General features: G+C 41.9%; 4 protein-coding genes across 4 annotated transcripts; all 4 read left to right on the top strand.

Annotated features, from left to right (window-relative positions):
• The first annotated feature begins 7,590 nt into the window (after positions 1-7,590).
• LOC140230680 (uncharacterized) lies at positions 7,591-8,157 on the top strand. The gene has a single exon (XM_072310820.1). It carries the CDS (start codon positions 7,591-7,593, stop codon positions 8,155-8,157), a length of 567 nt encoding a protein of 188 aa, XP_072166921.1.
• Positions 8,158-8,246: 89 nt separating this feature from the next.
• LOC140230679 (uncharacterized) lies at positions 8,247-8,936 on the top strand. Its single transcript, XM_072310819.1, has one exon. It carries the CDS (start codon positions 8,247-8,249, stop codon positions 8,934-8,936), a length of 690 nt encoding a protein of 229 aa, XP_072166920.1.
• Positions 8,937-9,161: 225 nt separating this feature from the next.
• LOC140230678 (uncharacterized) lies at positions 9,162-9,905 on the top strand. The gene has a single exon (XM_072310818.1). The coding sequence runs from the start codon at positions 9,162-9,164 to the stop codon at positions 9,903-9,905; it is 744 nt and encodes a 247-aa protein (XP_072166919.1).
• A 2,046-nt stretch (positions 9,906-11,951) lies between these two features.
• On the top strand, positions 11,952-16,299 carry LOC140230356 (NADH dehydrogenase [ubiquinone] iron-sulfur protein 4, mitochondrial-like). Its single transcript, XM_072310505.1, has 4 exons — positions 11,952-12,135; positions 12,759-12,934; positions 14,309-14,382; positions 15,423-16,299. Exons 1-4 carry the CDS (start codon positions 11,986-11,988, stop codon positions 15,524-15,526), a joined length of 504 nt encoding a protein of 167 aa, XP_072166606.1. The 5' UTR covers positions 11,952-11,985; the 3' UTR covers positions 15,527-16,299.
• The last annotated feature ends 34 nt before the right edge of the window (positions 16,300-16,333 follow it).

Below are 16,333 nucleotides of genomic sequence, written 5' to 3'. Positions count from 1 at the left end.
CCACTGTGTATGAATTACTACAAAACCAAATCGGGCGTCGGTTGAGAATGATAAGGGCGTTAAGTTGCCACTAAACCCGTAGTATTCAAGACAATTTATCGCCCTTCTCATTCTCAACAGACACTCATTAATGTTTGGTTTATGTTAGTTAAGGTGTTGTTTGTACTCATTAGAGTTAAGTGAAAGTCAGCCATGATTTCTATCAAATCGCTGATGACTGTTTTAACTTCCTGATGAGTAGTGCCCCGCACATGTTCCGACACCTTGTGAATGGAAAATGGAAAAAAAAAAAAACTAAGATGAGACAGAGGGAACAAATATCAAAATGCTACTTAAAATTCATGGTCGATAGTATGCCTTCAAACTTCCGATTTGGACATTCAAGAATTAGGAACCTGCGTTTAGATAGACACCCAAAATTTGAAATCAGCTGAGTTGACCAAAAAATTCAGGTATTTTTAGGCCTTCTTATAGGGAAAATTGAACTGTGCAACCCTCCAGGATGATGAGATGTAATGTCACATTTTTGAACATTCGCTTTGACATCTTTCAAAACTAGAAGTTCAGAATGACCATCGGTACCACTTGATTGAACAGTTACCTAGGTTTAAATGACAGTGCCAAATCTATTAAAATTGATAATGTTTCTCTTCTCTCCCTAAGAACAAAACAAAAACTAAATGAAAAAGCAGGATTTACAGTGATAGAAGATAGCAAATACTTACACGTCGTATTAGTCAAATAAGGTGCATTAGTTTTCAGCGCTGAGGAGGTGAACATCGAATGAGAAAAGATGAAAACAGCAAACAACCATGCCAGATATTCCATTTTTCCAAAATGTCAATAACCAACAATTACTCATAAACCGCAGAACTCTATACCGATTCGATGATAAAATATCCCTGCCCAAAGCTAGACATAAAAGCTTGCATCCGTCAAAGATGTTCTCCGATGTCTACAATACGATGAAATCGACTCTCAAAGAAATTGTTTTACCCGTTGTGGAGCGATAATGTATTGTCACAGTTGGAAATCTTGCGCCTGGTGATAGCGTGACAGGAAGGTGCCCGAGTGCACGTGATGAGCCTGCGCAACACGTTACCGCTGAGCCACTCCCTGCATGCGTATGGAAATGCCTACGTGTAACAAACTGAAAGTATAAGATGCTGATTTCATTACATTGCCATATCGATATCTTACTATAACTTTCAAGGAAGCGAAACAGCGACATGACCAGATGCAAAAACAGCAGTGTCATTAAGTTTTTCGATTGATATATCAAGCGGCAATTCAAAGTGCTGTAATTGCATTATAATGTCTAATCTTACTCCTATATCTATATCCCCCTGGCTTTTAAAGAAGTGACTTAATTATAATATTACAATCATTAGATATCATACCACTCTAGGGTGCCATTTATTCGTGCAATTTGTATGAATTAAGAGCATTTAAAAGAACAATCAATCTCAATAGCTAATGGTATGCCATACTTCCTATCACGGATTTGATTACGTATTTTCGAGCCGCTTTAATTATTTGATGAGGATGTTTCATTCTAGGACCTCAAAGTGAAAGAAAGCATGAAGGTAGCAAAAAGTACATGATTGAATGCAATGTAAAATACAAATATCTTGCACATGTTACTTGCCCAGTGTATTGTCTTAAAGTTTCGACCCCCTTCCCTTGTTTATTGTTGATTTTCTTCCATGCATAGCCCGAGTCCTCAGCCCTCCTGGCGCCTACTTCGAGGACTTTATCCATTACCCTGAGAAGTTGTGCAACGTGTAAGACCACCAACCTCGTACCAAACCAATCGTATACCCACGCAGTAGGATTGCATTTGTAGTTTTACAGTTTTAAGTTCTCTTCTTAGTTCAGTTCAGTTCAGTTTCTTCTGAAAGTTGGCAGATACTGTTGTTTTTGCCAGACTTTTCGATGTCATATTGCAATATTGATAAGAAGAAACAAGATATTAAACATAATAAGGAAAAATGAAATGCAGTTTCCTCCATATGGAAATTCTGAAATCTTATGTTAAACTAAATAATGTTGTTCACGTTTTCGTTGTTCAAGCTGCCCGATCGGAGGTTTGTTCTGTATTCACGCCAATTGACAGTTCGTCGAAAATTATAGTAGAGTACCATTGAACATTGAACACTGAAAATTCTCGGAAGACACCTACAATGTAAGTCGACATTACTTCCTAGCAAAAATCTTTAATTGTCATGGATACACTGATTTACACATCCGCATTCCGAGCAGAATAACAACATGATCTCTGCTTTCGTTTGTTTTTTGTGGTATATAGTGAACATGTAACTAAATTAATCACCAGACGTCCTCGAAGACCACATACTTGAAGAGGAAGTTCACCATCTCCTGGAGTCATGTACCCCACTCCTTCTTCCCCATCGTCTTCTGATTCTGGGAACTTGTCATCATCAGCATCATTGCTACATTTCTCCATTTCTCCACCTCAACATCGGAGCCGTTCGTCATGTTCTGGACTTGTGCTGGCAAAGGCTACCCGTCACCAATCTGGGGTGTAGCTCTTTTTGGACAAGCAACATGTGCAACCCCTCCTCCTATTTGGGGTGGTACTCCTCAGCAAAGTTCCTCATCGGCAGTGGCACAAGAAGCATTAAGCATTCTTCGCGGAAATCTTCAATTTCAGCACCTTGTACTTATGGACAACACACATCGAGAGCCTGGACGAGGCACATTAAATAGTAATTTATCTGGCAAGGCACTTGCAATCTAAGACACAGGTTGCCCTGTAAGCTCTTCACTATCCCCTCTGACTCCGATCAGCTTCAAAGGGTGAAGGATGACATCGACAAGGAGGGTATCATGCTATTAACCTTTTCATCACACCCTGCATTTCCAAAGATGTTTATTGTAACGGTTGGCACTCCATATACACACACAGAAAGAATTTTGTCCATGTGAGCATTCCATAACTCCCTTGGATACGCTTCTCTGTACTCAGCCCCCCATAGGGTTACACACTTTAGCACTTGCGTGACTGGAGCTGTGCATGCAGAACAGTGAAGGAGTTAACAGCTATGGCAGGGTAGTTGGGGGAAACGTCCTCCGTTTTGGAGCTCCCTTCGTCCAGAAGGAAGTTGAAATAACCCAGCAATCTGTTCTAAAAGGGACTGTTGCTATTCTGGATTGTCCCTTCGCAAGTGTAAAGCTCCAGACTACGAGTATGGTTGGTCTGCCTTTGAAAGTTTTGATGAACAGGCACAGTGTTCTTACGGCTTACTGCTTACGGCTTACTGCTTACGGCTTACTGCTTACGGCTTACGGCTTTGAGGCTTACATACGGCTTTGAGGCTTCGACGGCTTTGAAGTGGATACAGCTTTGGATAAGGCCTTTGCTAAGGGTTACAACCTTTGCTACGTCTCTATGAACATGTGTATGACAACAAGAGTTCGTGAACATATGCATGATGGACAAATAAAGACTCAAACAATTAAAGCCCGTATATGAGAACTTGTGTATAATTGTCATCATTTCAACGGAACGGTTCAGAGGCAGGCACAGTAAGAACACTACCTGCAGCGGAGATGTCTCCAGTGAGAATGCTGCTTGGAGATGTTAATGTAAGCCACTAGCCCTCAACTCGAGATACGAAGTAAGAAACACCGAATCTGCAAAGATACGTCATCACCGAAGGAATTCTTGACTTCCGATGACGGTCCACAAGGAGCTTCAGGTTGCTGAGATGAAGCTGCAATCACCTAGGACTGTTCAAGAACTCAAACATGCGTTTGATGGTACAGAGTCACGTATCAGCGACGTAGCTTGGTCAACCCCTAGCTTATCAGGAGTCGGACATTCGCATCATTAATACAAATTATTAATGGACTCGTAATAATTGTGAATACATGGTAATGCAACCAAGATTTGAGACAATGTGTTTCACAAATTGAGAGTTGTGTCATAAGTGTATAGACCAAGCTGTTTTACCTTAGCATGTCATATTCCAGGTGAAGTAAATTCAATTGCATGACGATACTACCTTGCCTCTTCAAAGAGGAGACAATCAGAGTCACGTGGATACACTGTAGTGTGTGTTTACATTCAGAGTGGTAAAATGGAACATGTTCAACAGAGTATTTCATGTCTGTTGTACTGGTAAAGTGTGAACAATGCAATCCCACATTCTTCTAACAGGCAAGTAAGAAAAGAAGCATTGTGTATACGTTTGTATGCTGGAACCTTACCAGTCCGTGCAGAATCATTTGATCGTTTCTTATCCCATTCGAGTTTAACGGTACCGGTATTGTGCTGATAAACGTACATGTACGTGGGAAGTACAATTTCGAGTGACATCAGCTATCAAAAATGGTTAATATGCTAGAGTTTTGACTGGTTCATTGCACAAGGTTTGTCAAAGATTGAAAGTGGCATACATAGCATTTTGTGTACTGCTAAATAGTGAAGGATTAATGCGATTTGTTGATCGTTATGTCCGTTTCTCGTGCCAAAGAAACTATGGGAACTGTGCATAATCACATGAAGTGTTAATGAATAGATCTGATAGTATAATTATGCTGTGTACATGTGTATATACATAGAATGGTGAATGCACGAGTTCAATTACGAGTGTAAGCCATTGTTTGACATGTGATATGTAATGTGCTATGTATTTACTTGCAGTTGCAATCTTTCCTCTCATTTACTACTTCTGAAGTCATCCTTAGTGTACAAAATGGAGCAAGACAACCCCCTCCCAAAGGCACTATCAGTGGAAGATGACATGGACGGGTCACCAAAAGAAAGTTTGGCTGTCTCAAGTGAAAAGCCACCCGTTCCGCGTCAGTCGTCCAGAGATCGTAAACCTACGTCAAAAATGGCTGATCTTCAAGATGAAGAACTAGCAAAGAAGGAAAGAAAGTTCTTCAAATGCTATGGCGTATTGAAACTCAAGGTAAAGGGGGCCAGAGAAGCAGTAAAGAAGGAAACTAAGGAAGAATCGATTGATGACATCGTCAAATCTTTGGAAGCAGCTGAACGTGAGATGGTTAAACTGTTCAACGAAATACGCAGCATCAGAATGCCACTGAGGGAAGTAAAGGAACGAATGGATAGAGCAAGTTTCATGGTGAGAAGTTCACTAAACGCACTGGAGGAAGTGCGAGGTTCGCTTGATGGACCCTTTGATCCTGATGATCGAAATCAGATTGCAAAGGAACTCTTGAGGAATGATTACGCAATCTCTGTGTACAGTACCCATGCTTCAAAGAGCAAGGAAAGTGGGGCATGTGTATCCACGGCGAGTGACAAACTCAGACTGGAAGCAAGTTTGGCTGCAAAGGTGGTAGAAATCGAACAAACTGCTGAGATAGAAGCCCAGCGTGCGAAAGTGAAACGGATGGAACAAGAAAGAGATGCAGAGGTGATACGGGCACAGCTTAAAGTGTACCAAGAGGCTGATCCTGCGGATAATGCAAGTCAAGCCCTAACAGACCAATCCGATGAAACCATTGAAGGAAGTTCGATTGAAGAAACTAATTCATCGATAGGTCATGAGAAGCAACACGCAGAGAAAGTCGCCCATTCATAGGAATGAACAACCTCGCATGAATGAATCCACCGTTAGACAAGCTGAGGCAGTACCCCGAAAGGAAGATGTCCAGGAGAATCCATCTGTGCACAAGGTGTCAACTCCAGCAAGGTGTCAACTCCAGCACAAGTCTTTGATGCCAACTCATTCGCTCAAGTACTGGCAGATGGACTTCAGAGAAGCAGACTGCCTGTGCCCGTCCCGATAGTTTTCAGCGGAAACCCTTTAGAGTTCCCCGATTTAGAGAGAAGTTTCACGACTCTAATCGGAAATCGGGGCATACCGGCTGATGAGAAGTTGTACTATCTGAAACAATACGTGTCCAGGCCTGCTAAGGAAGCGATATCTGGTTTCTTCTTCGGCACTACCAATGATGCATATGATGGGGCCTGGAATACTTTGCGGTCGAGATATGGTCACCCATTCAAGGTTCAACAGGCCTTCAGAGATCAGCTTAGCGAATGGCCTAAGATCAGCCCCAGAGATGCACCAGCTCTGCAGAAATTTGCAGATCTTCTCACAAGTTGCCGCGATGCAATGGCATACGTCAAAGGACTTGAAGTGCTGAACGATTGCCTGGAGAATCAAAAGCTTATGAGCAAGCTACCCGAATGGCTCATCGCAAGATGGAATCGTGTTGTGTCTGAGGCTCTTGAAGGATACGGGAACTATCCGGCCTTTGCAGAGTTCACAGTCTTTGTCTCAAAGGAAGCACGAATAGCAAACAATCCCATTTCCTCATTTAGCGCACTGAGGATGGATCTTCGAAGGGACGATCAAGCACCAAGGATAAAGGGGAGATCAAAAGAGACAAAGGTTCAGTGTTTGCCACCAAAGGTCGTGAAAGGAGCAAAATACATGCGTCCATGGAAGCAAGGGATAAGCAGAGTGGAGTTCCTTCTACATCAATAGGGAGTAGAGGTTCAACGAATAAGAAAGCTCCAAGGTCCTGCAGTTTGTGTTCCGCTACAGACCACCTGTTGGAGAAGTGTTCGCAGTTCATGGCTAAGACTCTCGAAGAACGCAAGCAGTTCATCCAAGATTCTCGTCTTTGCTATGGTTGCCTACGGAAGGGCCACTTCTCTAAGGATTGTAGGAAGAGGCACACCTGCGAGGTCTGCAGCAAGCGTCATCCCTCAGCCTTGCATGAGTGGCAACCCAACACTAGTAGCAGTGAGGATCAGATGCAGAACCATCAGGTGAATGCAACAGACCAAGCGGCGACTACATCCCACAAGTTGCACTTCGGAAAGACCTCCAACACGTCCATGATCGTCCCAGTGTGGGTGGCGTCAAGCAATCACCTACAAAGGAGATTCTGACGTATGCTCTACTGGACACCCAGAGTGATGCGTCATTTATCCTGGAGCATGTGGCAAGGAGTTTGGGCGTACAGCGACAGCCTCTACGTCTACAGTTGTCGACAATGACCTCCTCGTCAACTATCCAGTGCGATGCGGTGTCCATAACCTGATAGTGAGAGAAATGACCTCCCCTACTCAAGTGAAGATAACAAGATGTTATACCAGACAGTTCATTCCCGCTGACCGCATGCATATCCCAACAAGAGACACAGCCGACAAGTGGCACCATCTTCAAGAGGTCGCTCGGGACATGCCTGCCCTTCAAGATTGCGAGGTGGGACTGTTGATTGGATACAACTGCCCTAGAGCAGTAGCTCCCAGAGAGGTCGTTACTGGGGATGACACCAAACCATACGCCATTCGGACTGACCTGGGATGGAGCATCGTCGGCATAATTGAAGGAGGAAGTACTTTCTCAAGTCAATGTGGCAGAGTTGCTACAAGAGAAATGCCGAACATTTCGCCGAAGGACGTTCTCAAGGCACTGGAGGCAGACTTTGTTGAGAAGCATCATGGGGATAAGGTCTTCTCTCAGGAAGACATCGAATTTGTCAAACATCTAGAGTCCAACATGTCCCAGGGTGAATCGACCAGAATTACCCAATAACAGACGACTGGCATCAATTCGGTTTCAGCATCTGCAGAGAAAGATGGGCAGAAATGAGACCTTCAAGGACGACTACTTTGCGTTCATGTCGGACATTATCAACGGTGGCTTCGTTGAACGGGCCAGAGAGGAAGCTCCTGTAGGTGCAGTCAACTACATACCCCATCACGGTGTGTACCATTCCAAGAAGAACAAGCTGAGGATCGTGTTTGACTGCTCTGCAAGGTTTGGTGGAACATGCCTAAATGATCACCTGCTGAAAGGCCCAGACCTGACAAACGCCTTGAGTGGAGACCTGATGAGATTCCAAAAGCATGAAGTGGCAATGCTTTGTGACATCGAGAAGATGTTCTTTCAGTTTAGAGTTGAAAAGTGTGATCGCAACTTCTTACGGTTCCTATGGTGGGAGGGAAATGACATCCAAAGGGCTCCAGTGGACTACAGAATGACGGTGAACCTCTTTGGTGCAGCCTCCTCGCCAGGATGCGCCAACTATGGATTGAAGTACCTTGCAAACCAACACATGAAGAACTGGCCAGAGAAGCAAGAGAGCTCTGTCACAAAGGTGGTCTTCGTCTTCACAAATTTGTCTCGAATGATAAGGCAGTGACAGAGAGTCTGCCAGAGTCAGAGCGCGCCAGCGAAGTCAAGCACTCGAACCTCGACTTTGCAGAACCCGTGGAGCGCGCCCTAGGAATCATGTGGAACATCACAGCTGATGTCTTCTTCTTCCAGATCACTCTCAAAGATCGACCAACGACTCGACGTGGAATTCTCTCTACGGTGGCATCTCTGTATGACCCCTTGGGACTTGTGTCTTCTGTAATACTGAACGGAAAGAGAATTCTTCAGGAGATGTGTCGACGGGGAGTTGGTTGGGATGACACCTTGCCAGACCATTTGAAACCAGCATGGGAGCAATGGTGCAGAGAACTCCCACTCCTGCAGGAACTCAAGATTCCCAGGTGCCACCATCCCATGAACTTTGGCGAACCGGTGACTGTGCAACTTCACCACTTCTCGGACGCCAGCATGTTGGGCTATGGCCAGTGCTCGTATGTGCGGCTCGTCAATCAAGAAGGAAGGGCCCACTGCACTCTGATCTTTGCAAAGTCGAGAGTGGCTCCTACCAAAGTGATCACTGTACCAAGGTTGGAGTTAACAGCAGCAGTGGTATCGGCAAATGTTGGCGCAAGGCTGAGAGAGGAGCTGGAGTACCAGGAGGTCCAGGAGTTTTATTGGACAGATTCACAAGTGGTGCTCGGCTACATCAACAATGAAGCTCGGAAGTTTCACACATTTGTTGCAAACCGAGTGCAGCAGATCAGAGAAAGAACCTCTTCAGACCATGCAGTGGCACTACATAAGTACGGACCAGAACCCTGCTGACTACGCATCAAGAGGACTCACAGCAGACCAAATAAGGAATGTCAGATGGTTCCAAGGTCCAATTAAGCTTTCTCTGGGAAAAGAACCTCGAGGTGAAGGACATCACCTGTGACCTGAAGATTGGAGATCCAGCTCGAGGTTAAAGCGATCAATCTGACAGCAAGGTCAATTCCTGAACCATTGGATTTGGTACAGCGATTGGCGAGGATCTCTACCTGGCCTATGATGATCAGAGTGCTGGCCAGACTGAGGATGGGGGTGAAAGGTAACCGAGGGTCGTTGATGCAGGAAAGAAAGGATGCTGAGAAACTCCTACTACAATTGACTCAAAGGAAGGCCTTCTGTGACGAGTTGCAGCAGCTGACGCGTGGCAAACAGTTGAAAGGCACCAGCCGGATCCATGGCCTTGATCCATATGTGGATGAAGCAGGAATGCTGCGTGTGGGTGGCAGACTTAAGGGACTCGCCGAAGGCACAGCTCATCCCATAATCTTGCCAAAACACAGTCCAGTCACTCGAGCAATTGTACGGCATTTCCACCAGAAGGTCCAGCACCAAGGTAGAGGAATCACTCAGAACGAGATCCGGTCCAATGGATACTGGATTGTGAATGGATCCAAGGTGGTTACTGATCTGGTGAGAAACTGTGTGCCATGCAGACGACTACGCCGACCTGGAGAAGAGCAGAAAATGGCAAACTTACCAGAAGATCGCACGGAGCCGACACCCTCTTTCACGAACGTTGGCATGGATTGCTTTGGCCCATTCACAGTCAAGAGAGGGCTATCAGAAATCAAGCGGTATGGGTTGATTTTCACGTGCTTCTGTTCCAGGGGAGTCCACATCGAGATGCTGGACGATATGTCCACAGACTCGTTCATCAATGCTCTACGTTGCTTCATTGCCAGGTGCGAAGGACATATCTATGGGACTGGACTACATTCATACTCAATCTCTCCCACACAATAACCTGCTGCCAGCACGAAATCGGACATTCTCCTCCATCAAGATCAGAATAGTAAATTGCGAGGGAGACTGATTGACTTGGGTTACCTACATCATCAGACATTACCTATCTACTACCAATTTACCGATGCCCAGAAACAGGACTACGGGTACATGAAGGGTAATATAGTTTTCCTCACATATCTCCTGCTACTGTTAGAAAATGTAGTCAATAGAATGGCATATGTGTACATCAGCGACTACTGTTTAGCGGAATAATGGAATACCGTTAGTTTCTTCTCTTAACTTACTAAAAAATCAGAGGGTTTTTCTTTCCTTTATTTCAGAGTGCATGATATATTACTCTTAAATTTTCTTTCACAGATGTCGAGTTTTCTCCGGGGTCCGAACTCTTCTCTTGACCCGTAGGGCCTAAATATAGGCTTAGAGCATCATCGTGTATAGCTGGCCTACTCTCATTTGGTCTCTAACGTTACATGGCCGGAAGAACAGAGCTACAGTAAGCTTGAATTTGAACGTGAAGACGACGGTGAATTTAGTGGCAAACTCATCAGGGTGGCACTAAAATTTCGGTCTCTCTGACAGAGAACGGACTCGGGGGAAAAGAATGGAAGAGAGAGAGAGACAGACAGACAGACAAACGCACACACATCACACATGCATGACAAAGAGGGGATGAGAGGGGGTTTCAAAGTGAGGAAGGTAAACCATGACTGAGTGTTTTGACGCAGAAGCCATCTTGCAGTGATGAACTTCTGCGTGCTTTTTGACGGGGTAAGGGGACTCGAGGAAGCAGGAACCCCAGAGAGTAATAATGCATAAATTTTTACTGAATTATTTCGTTTCGCCAAGTTTCAGTTTGTACTTTTCCTTTTCATCTGTTTTGAAGTTAAGATTATTTTCATCTTACGAGAAGGAAAAGAAAAGAACAAATCGATAGATTACTACATATTACCTGTGAAACTGCACTCAAATTAACCCTATAAAGCAAAAAAAAAAATGTAAATGATAGAGTAGACATTGCTTTACAATACGTGTATTGTCAAAAGGGTGATTATTCAAAGTCAATCCCTTGAGAAGTGTCCAAAGTTAGGCCTATCTTACACCTATACGCTCACGCCCCCTTATTACAAAACACGGATATTTTTAACGTAAACACAGTTGTTCTAGCGTACATGGTTTTAAAAATAGTTCTGGCAATATACAGCAAATACAGTACTCTTTCATATAAATGAAAAGTCATGGAAATGATACAAGATGTATTGCTTCGCAAGATCTACACAAACAAGAGAGTGCACATTGAATGGCAACCCTGTGCGATGTGCCGAAAAATATCCTACCCTCATGGCAATAATTATAGAAAACATGCAATATCATATAACGCGAATTTATGTTCCAAAAGTACATGTTTTCCAATTTCGATAATTATTCATAGCAAGGGCACTTTAGTGTTTTCAAGAAATGCAATGATAGAAGAGAAATTGCTCTACAGTAAAGCCCCTTGTGAGGTGCCCAAGTTATCCAATAAACCCCGCCGACCCCTTATGCAAAGCATACATTACGCCAACATGAGTATTGTTCTAAGCGTACTCTTACAGTTACCACTAATTTGCATTTTATGCAAATTATATTTGTATGAACAATTCGAAAAGGCATCCATCGTGTTCATTGAAAATAATTATACAAAATCTTTCAAATCGGATATTGGAAGCCGAATGTTCTCTCAATAGAAGTGCAAATTTGTATACTAATTATGCAAATTTTGCAATTTTACCCCAATGGATTTTTTTGGACTTTTAGCATTATAATGTTCAGGAGACCTCAATGACTTGCACTTGCACTGCTGCAGTGGAATTCCTACTACAAATGTATTAGTGGTGGGTTACCGTTAGTCTAAAAACCGCTAGATTGACTGGACAAGAGGTCAGGGAGAAAAATCTCTTTGGTCTCTTTTACGCTGTGCTTAATAGCGCCATCTACGACAGTATGCCCGTGTATGTTATGTGTATGTGAAGAGTTAACCGCTGTACGTAACATGCATTCGTTCCCCGTATAAAATATACGGGCGAAAAATTCCCTGAAGATGGCGAGTGTATGGAAGCTAACGAGCGCCGCTGTTAGGCGGCAAATAAATCTCCAAAACACGCAATCATGCCGAGCGTTTGTATTGTCATCTGTTACTAGGGTGTCAAACCCATCAGAGACACAAATAGAAGAAGTGAAAGACAAGGGGGTAAGGAGCATATACGTACGGTATCTAGCTAGAACACTGTTCCAATTTAGCTGTACATACTGTCACCAATAGTCCCACTTGTTTCAGCACATGTAAGCTTGTTTTTTAATCTTAGTTCAATGTCGTGAACACTGTAACGTTAGACACTAACACTAACAGGTCTAGAGCTACAGTAGACGGCCTAGCTCTCTACGACAGATATGCGGGTTTATACTTGAACCTTGAAGAAGTAATCCCTACTACTCATCCATATAGTCTAGATCTAGTAGGGTTCATACAACTTTTTCTATCTCACAAGCTGTTTTTTGTTTGTTTTTTTGTTTTTTTAACATAGGCAAACCTACCAATTACATCCATGTTTGGAGCGCCATATTAACAATGAGCTAACGGTTAAGTTAAGTTGTGTGTTGGATGAGGTGAATACAAAACAAAGCGAACACAGTCGCACCCACAGGATTACAGTCCAACAGCAATTTCCACCACAGTGGATGTGCAGATCAGATATCGCAGATAAATTTAAATGCCAAATCCAGGTTCAGGAGGTAACACTACAGTCAACGCTGTCAATAATGTCATGCCATGCTATGGTACATTGTACGGTATGTAATCTTCTCTTTCCCCAGATGGACATCACAACCGTGTCCGGCATACCAGAGGAGCACATCAAGACAAGGCGGGTCCGTATCTTTGTACCAGCTCAGAATGCCATGCAGTCAGGAACAAACAACATCCATCGATGGAAGATGGAATTCGAGACCCGGGAGAGATGGGAAAATCCTCTCATGGGTTGGACGTCAACGTGAGTTGATTATTTGTTAGATTTACAAAATAAACTTAAACTTAAAAAAAAAAATATTATGGTGTCTTTGACAAATTCCAGTCTAAACACTTACTTTAAATTAATTCATGTATAAATGGACTTTCTTTCATAGAAATTCTATTTTAAATGATTGTGTTTATACTGTACAATTGTGTATCATAGGGAAGTGCAGAGATAACCATCATGGATATTCTTGGTTTGTATTTGTTGAGGCACCAAATAATGCTGAAGACTCGACTTCAAGTGTTCGTACATGAACACATCACAAGATTTGTTTTTAAAAAAAAAAAAAATGTAGAGTCCAACCTGCATACAAAGACTACAGTGGACTCCCATTATAACGAAGTTCTCGGTACCAGCAATTTTCTTTTGTTATGTAGAAATTTCGTTATAACCGAATAATTAAACAATAAAAATGCCTAGAGCGGATAATGTTGCGGCCTGAATTTTTACTTCGTTGCAACCGGAATTTCGTTATAACCGTGTTCATTATAACGGGAGTGCACTGTACATGTATACTGTGTCCCTTGTTGTAGACAGTTGGTCATACGGACAGGTTGTATGTGGAATTGCAATAAGTACAGTTTCATTGGCCAAAATGATTGCATTCATGCAAACACACTAATTTGCAAATATGTGTAAATTGAAATAATTTAGGTGAACAAAAATACTTGCAGATATTAACTGACCATTGTCATTTACTGTATTTTAAAGACTGTTATACCATGTATCTTTTATATACTCTATTTTCCACCTGAGAAACATTGTATTTGACAGATTTCTACATCTTCTTTTATACTTGTCATTCACATACAATGTACTGACGACTGTGTGCTTCTCATTAACTACCTCCTTGCTACCTCCTTGTTTCATTTGAAAATAACTTTTTCTTCATTTGAGAATTCTATAAATACAGCTGTAAGTTGATTTAAATGCATTATGCACTCTACAACAGGGACATTTCTCACTCACTATGATGTGAACCTTGAAAGGGGTCATTGGATTTGCTATCCGTGAAAAGAATTGGGTGTTGTTGTTTGTTTTTTGTTGTTGTTTTTTGGCATATGTGTATGTGTGTGTGTGTGTGTTTTGAAGGGAGTGTAATTCTTCTTGAAACAGGAACCTGAAGACAATACTGTTGAGATGACTAGTTGTCCAGCAGAAACCCAATCTGTGGTTGCTAGGGAAGGTGTAACTGTAAATAAAGTTTAATATGAAGGAAAATTGAGAGAATATGTGATGTTGCAACACCTATTACATTTCATCTGTGAAACACTCAACACTTGATAAATTAGTACCATTGGTGCAATATGACATTTGTTCATGTTTTGTTTCTATTATTTCCTGTTACAGAGGTGATCCATTGTCAAATGTAGATGTGTCATTCAGGACTAAAGAGGAAGCAATTCGATTTGCAGAGAAGAATGGTAAGACTGAAATCACTTTGTACCAAATGTCTAGAAATTGCGAATTTGTACAAGATTTACAATACTGTTTGTGTCCTGTGAGTTGTGTTGCAGGTTTAGGACTACGCTGTACGACAATGTATTTTTTTTTTTAATCTATGTTTATTTCTGCTTTTCTCTTAACATAAATGTCCATCTGAAGTTTTACTACGAGACTACAATCTTGAAGTTTGGTCATTTGGTTTTGACATGTAATTACAGAATTAGATTGATTCTGTTCTTGTTAATGATGTTTCTTTGTAGGGTATCTGTAGTACAATGTATTACACTAAGTGGTAACTAAATCATGTCACAAAATATACAAAGAGCCTAGATCAAATTACCTGCATGCAGTGGGTGTGTTTAAAGGGGTATTCCAGATGATTTAATGATTTCACATGATGTACTGGTAGTACATAAATGAACAGCACCATGTATAGACTTGTGGAATTTATGGTGGCCCTTGAGTAGAGAAATCAATAATCTGGAAATCTTAAACAAATTACACTGAACAGTGTTGATGATGTAGGAGCCTCACGTATTTCGGAAATGTAGCAGTTTAATCCATTTGAATGCCGCTTGCTTTCATTTCACCTGTGTAGAATCTGTGCATGCCTTTTTCTTTTGTTCTGTTTCCTGGAGCCCCAACTCATGTATTCTTATGGTGAGGCTGCTATGTCATCATCCTTGTTCATTGCAATTTGTTCTAAATTTTGAAAACATTATTCCTCATCCCAGTCACTATAAATTCTGAAACTCTGTACTCAGTATAACTTATTTACTGTTGCTCAAATGTAAAAGTTTGAAAATCTTCTGGAGGTCCCCTTTAATGTTTGGTTATAAACATACATGCAATGTACACTAGTGTACAGCCAAAACAAGCTGCATTTATGTGTCTTTTTGACAGGAAAGTAAAATAAAACTTCCTCCTATTTGGTGCTAACAGATGCTTTATTCATCCGAGGTTTTCCACAGGCATTACTGGTAGTATTCTGCTAATCACGTCTATTTCATTCACACAGGCTGGTGGTACGAGGTGGAGGAAAGGCAAGTCCCCAAGCCAAAATCAAAGAGCTATGGAGCCAACTTTTCATGGGACAAAAAGACGAGAGTATCGACAAAGTAAACAAAGCAGTGTTAGCTATCACAAAACTGTGTTTGTATTATTTCATTGTGAGAGGAAGTACATGTCTAATATCTATGGAGAAAGCATTTGGTCAGTTGGAGACCCAATTTTGATAATCCCCAGTGAAACAATCCCAAAGAAAATCCAGAAATTTCAATGCAGATGTTTTCCTTAGAGATACATACAGTACAAATGAGAGACTTACGTTTTCCTTTGGAGATGTCAGAAGGCATTTGTTTATAACAGAATGAAGGATGTCCAGCTAAGGATAACCATGTATTTACAGTATCATCAATGTAACAAATCACAGCAATGATCAGAAATCTGTAAGATTTTGGTTTTGGCACACCAAATGGCTCCAGCAGTGAACCATTGTTCCATGCAGGGCAGTGTGAAACCATGATGTGGTGTTGATGCAGATTGCTGGTTTAAAATGGGATATATGCACACTTGTCAAGATTGTCAGGCCAGAATGTCCAGAATGATTGTGAAGCTGCAGTTGTTAGCAATACGTTCTGATGGTTGAATGGTTAAGTGCTTACAAACATTATGCTTGGGAGATATCACAAGCAATTGCTCTGTTGTTCTAGGGATAACACCAAGATCTCTTTTCAACCTGCTTCGGATTGGTAATTGGAAAGCAAATTGGAAAAAAAAAAAGTGCTGGATAGACAGTGTCACAGGTTTCAGTTAAAGCTCAAGCCTTTGCAGTGGATTAGTGTAAAAAAAAACAAGAGTCTTCAAGTGTGGAATTAAAATATTCATGTTTATGACGTTGTGCCTGTGTTTAGTGTCAATTTGTACATG

This window comes from Diadema setosum, chromosome 7 (assembly GCF_964275005.1).
Source record: "Diadema setosum chromosome 7, eeDiaSeto1, whole genome shotgun sequence".
Lineage (NCBI taxonomy): Eukaryota > Metazoa > Echinodermata > Echinoidea > Diadematoida > Diadematidae > Diadema > Diadema setosum.
Note: the sequence above shows the minus strand (reverse complement) of the source record. Positions and strands in the feature narration are given on the sequence as shown.

What these genes read in the sequence shown, in the direction of transcription:
- LOC140230680 (XM_072310820.1), top strand. Translation starts at nt 7,591, where the DNA reads ATGGGCAGAAATGAGACCTTCAAGGACGACTACTTTGCGTTCATGTCG.
- LOC140230678 (XM_072310818.1), top strand. Translation starts at nt 9,162, where the DNA reads ATGATCAGAGTGCTGGCCAGACTGAGGATGGGGGTGAAAGGTAACCGA.
- LOC140230356 (XM_072310505.1), top strand. Translation starts at nt 11,986, where the DNA reads ATGGCGAGTGTATGGAAGCTAACGAGCGCCGCTGTTAGGCGGCAAATA. An exon ending in CTCATGGGTTGGACGTCAAC is followed by an intron (nt 12,935 to 14,308) that starts GTGAGTTGATTA and finishes TTCCTGTTACAG; the next exon opens with AGGTGATCCATTGTCAAATG. An exon ending in TCGATTTGCAGAGAAGAATG is followed by an intron (nt 14,383 to 15,422) that starts GTAAGACTGAAA and finishes TCATTCACACAG; the next exon opens with GCTGGTGGTACGAGGTGGAG.
- LOC140230679 (XM_072310819.1), top strand. Translation starts at nt 8,247, where the DNA reads ATGTGGAACATCACAGCTGATGTCTTCTTCTTCCAGATCACTCTCAAA.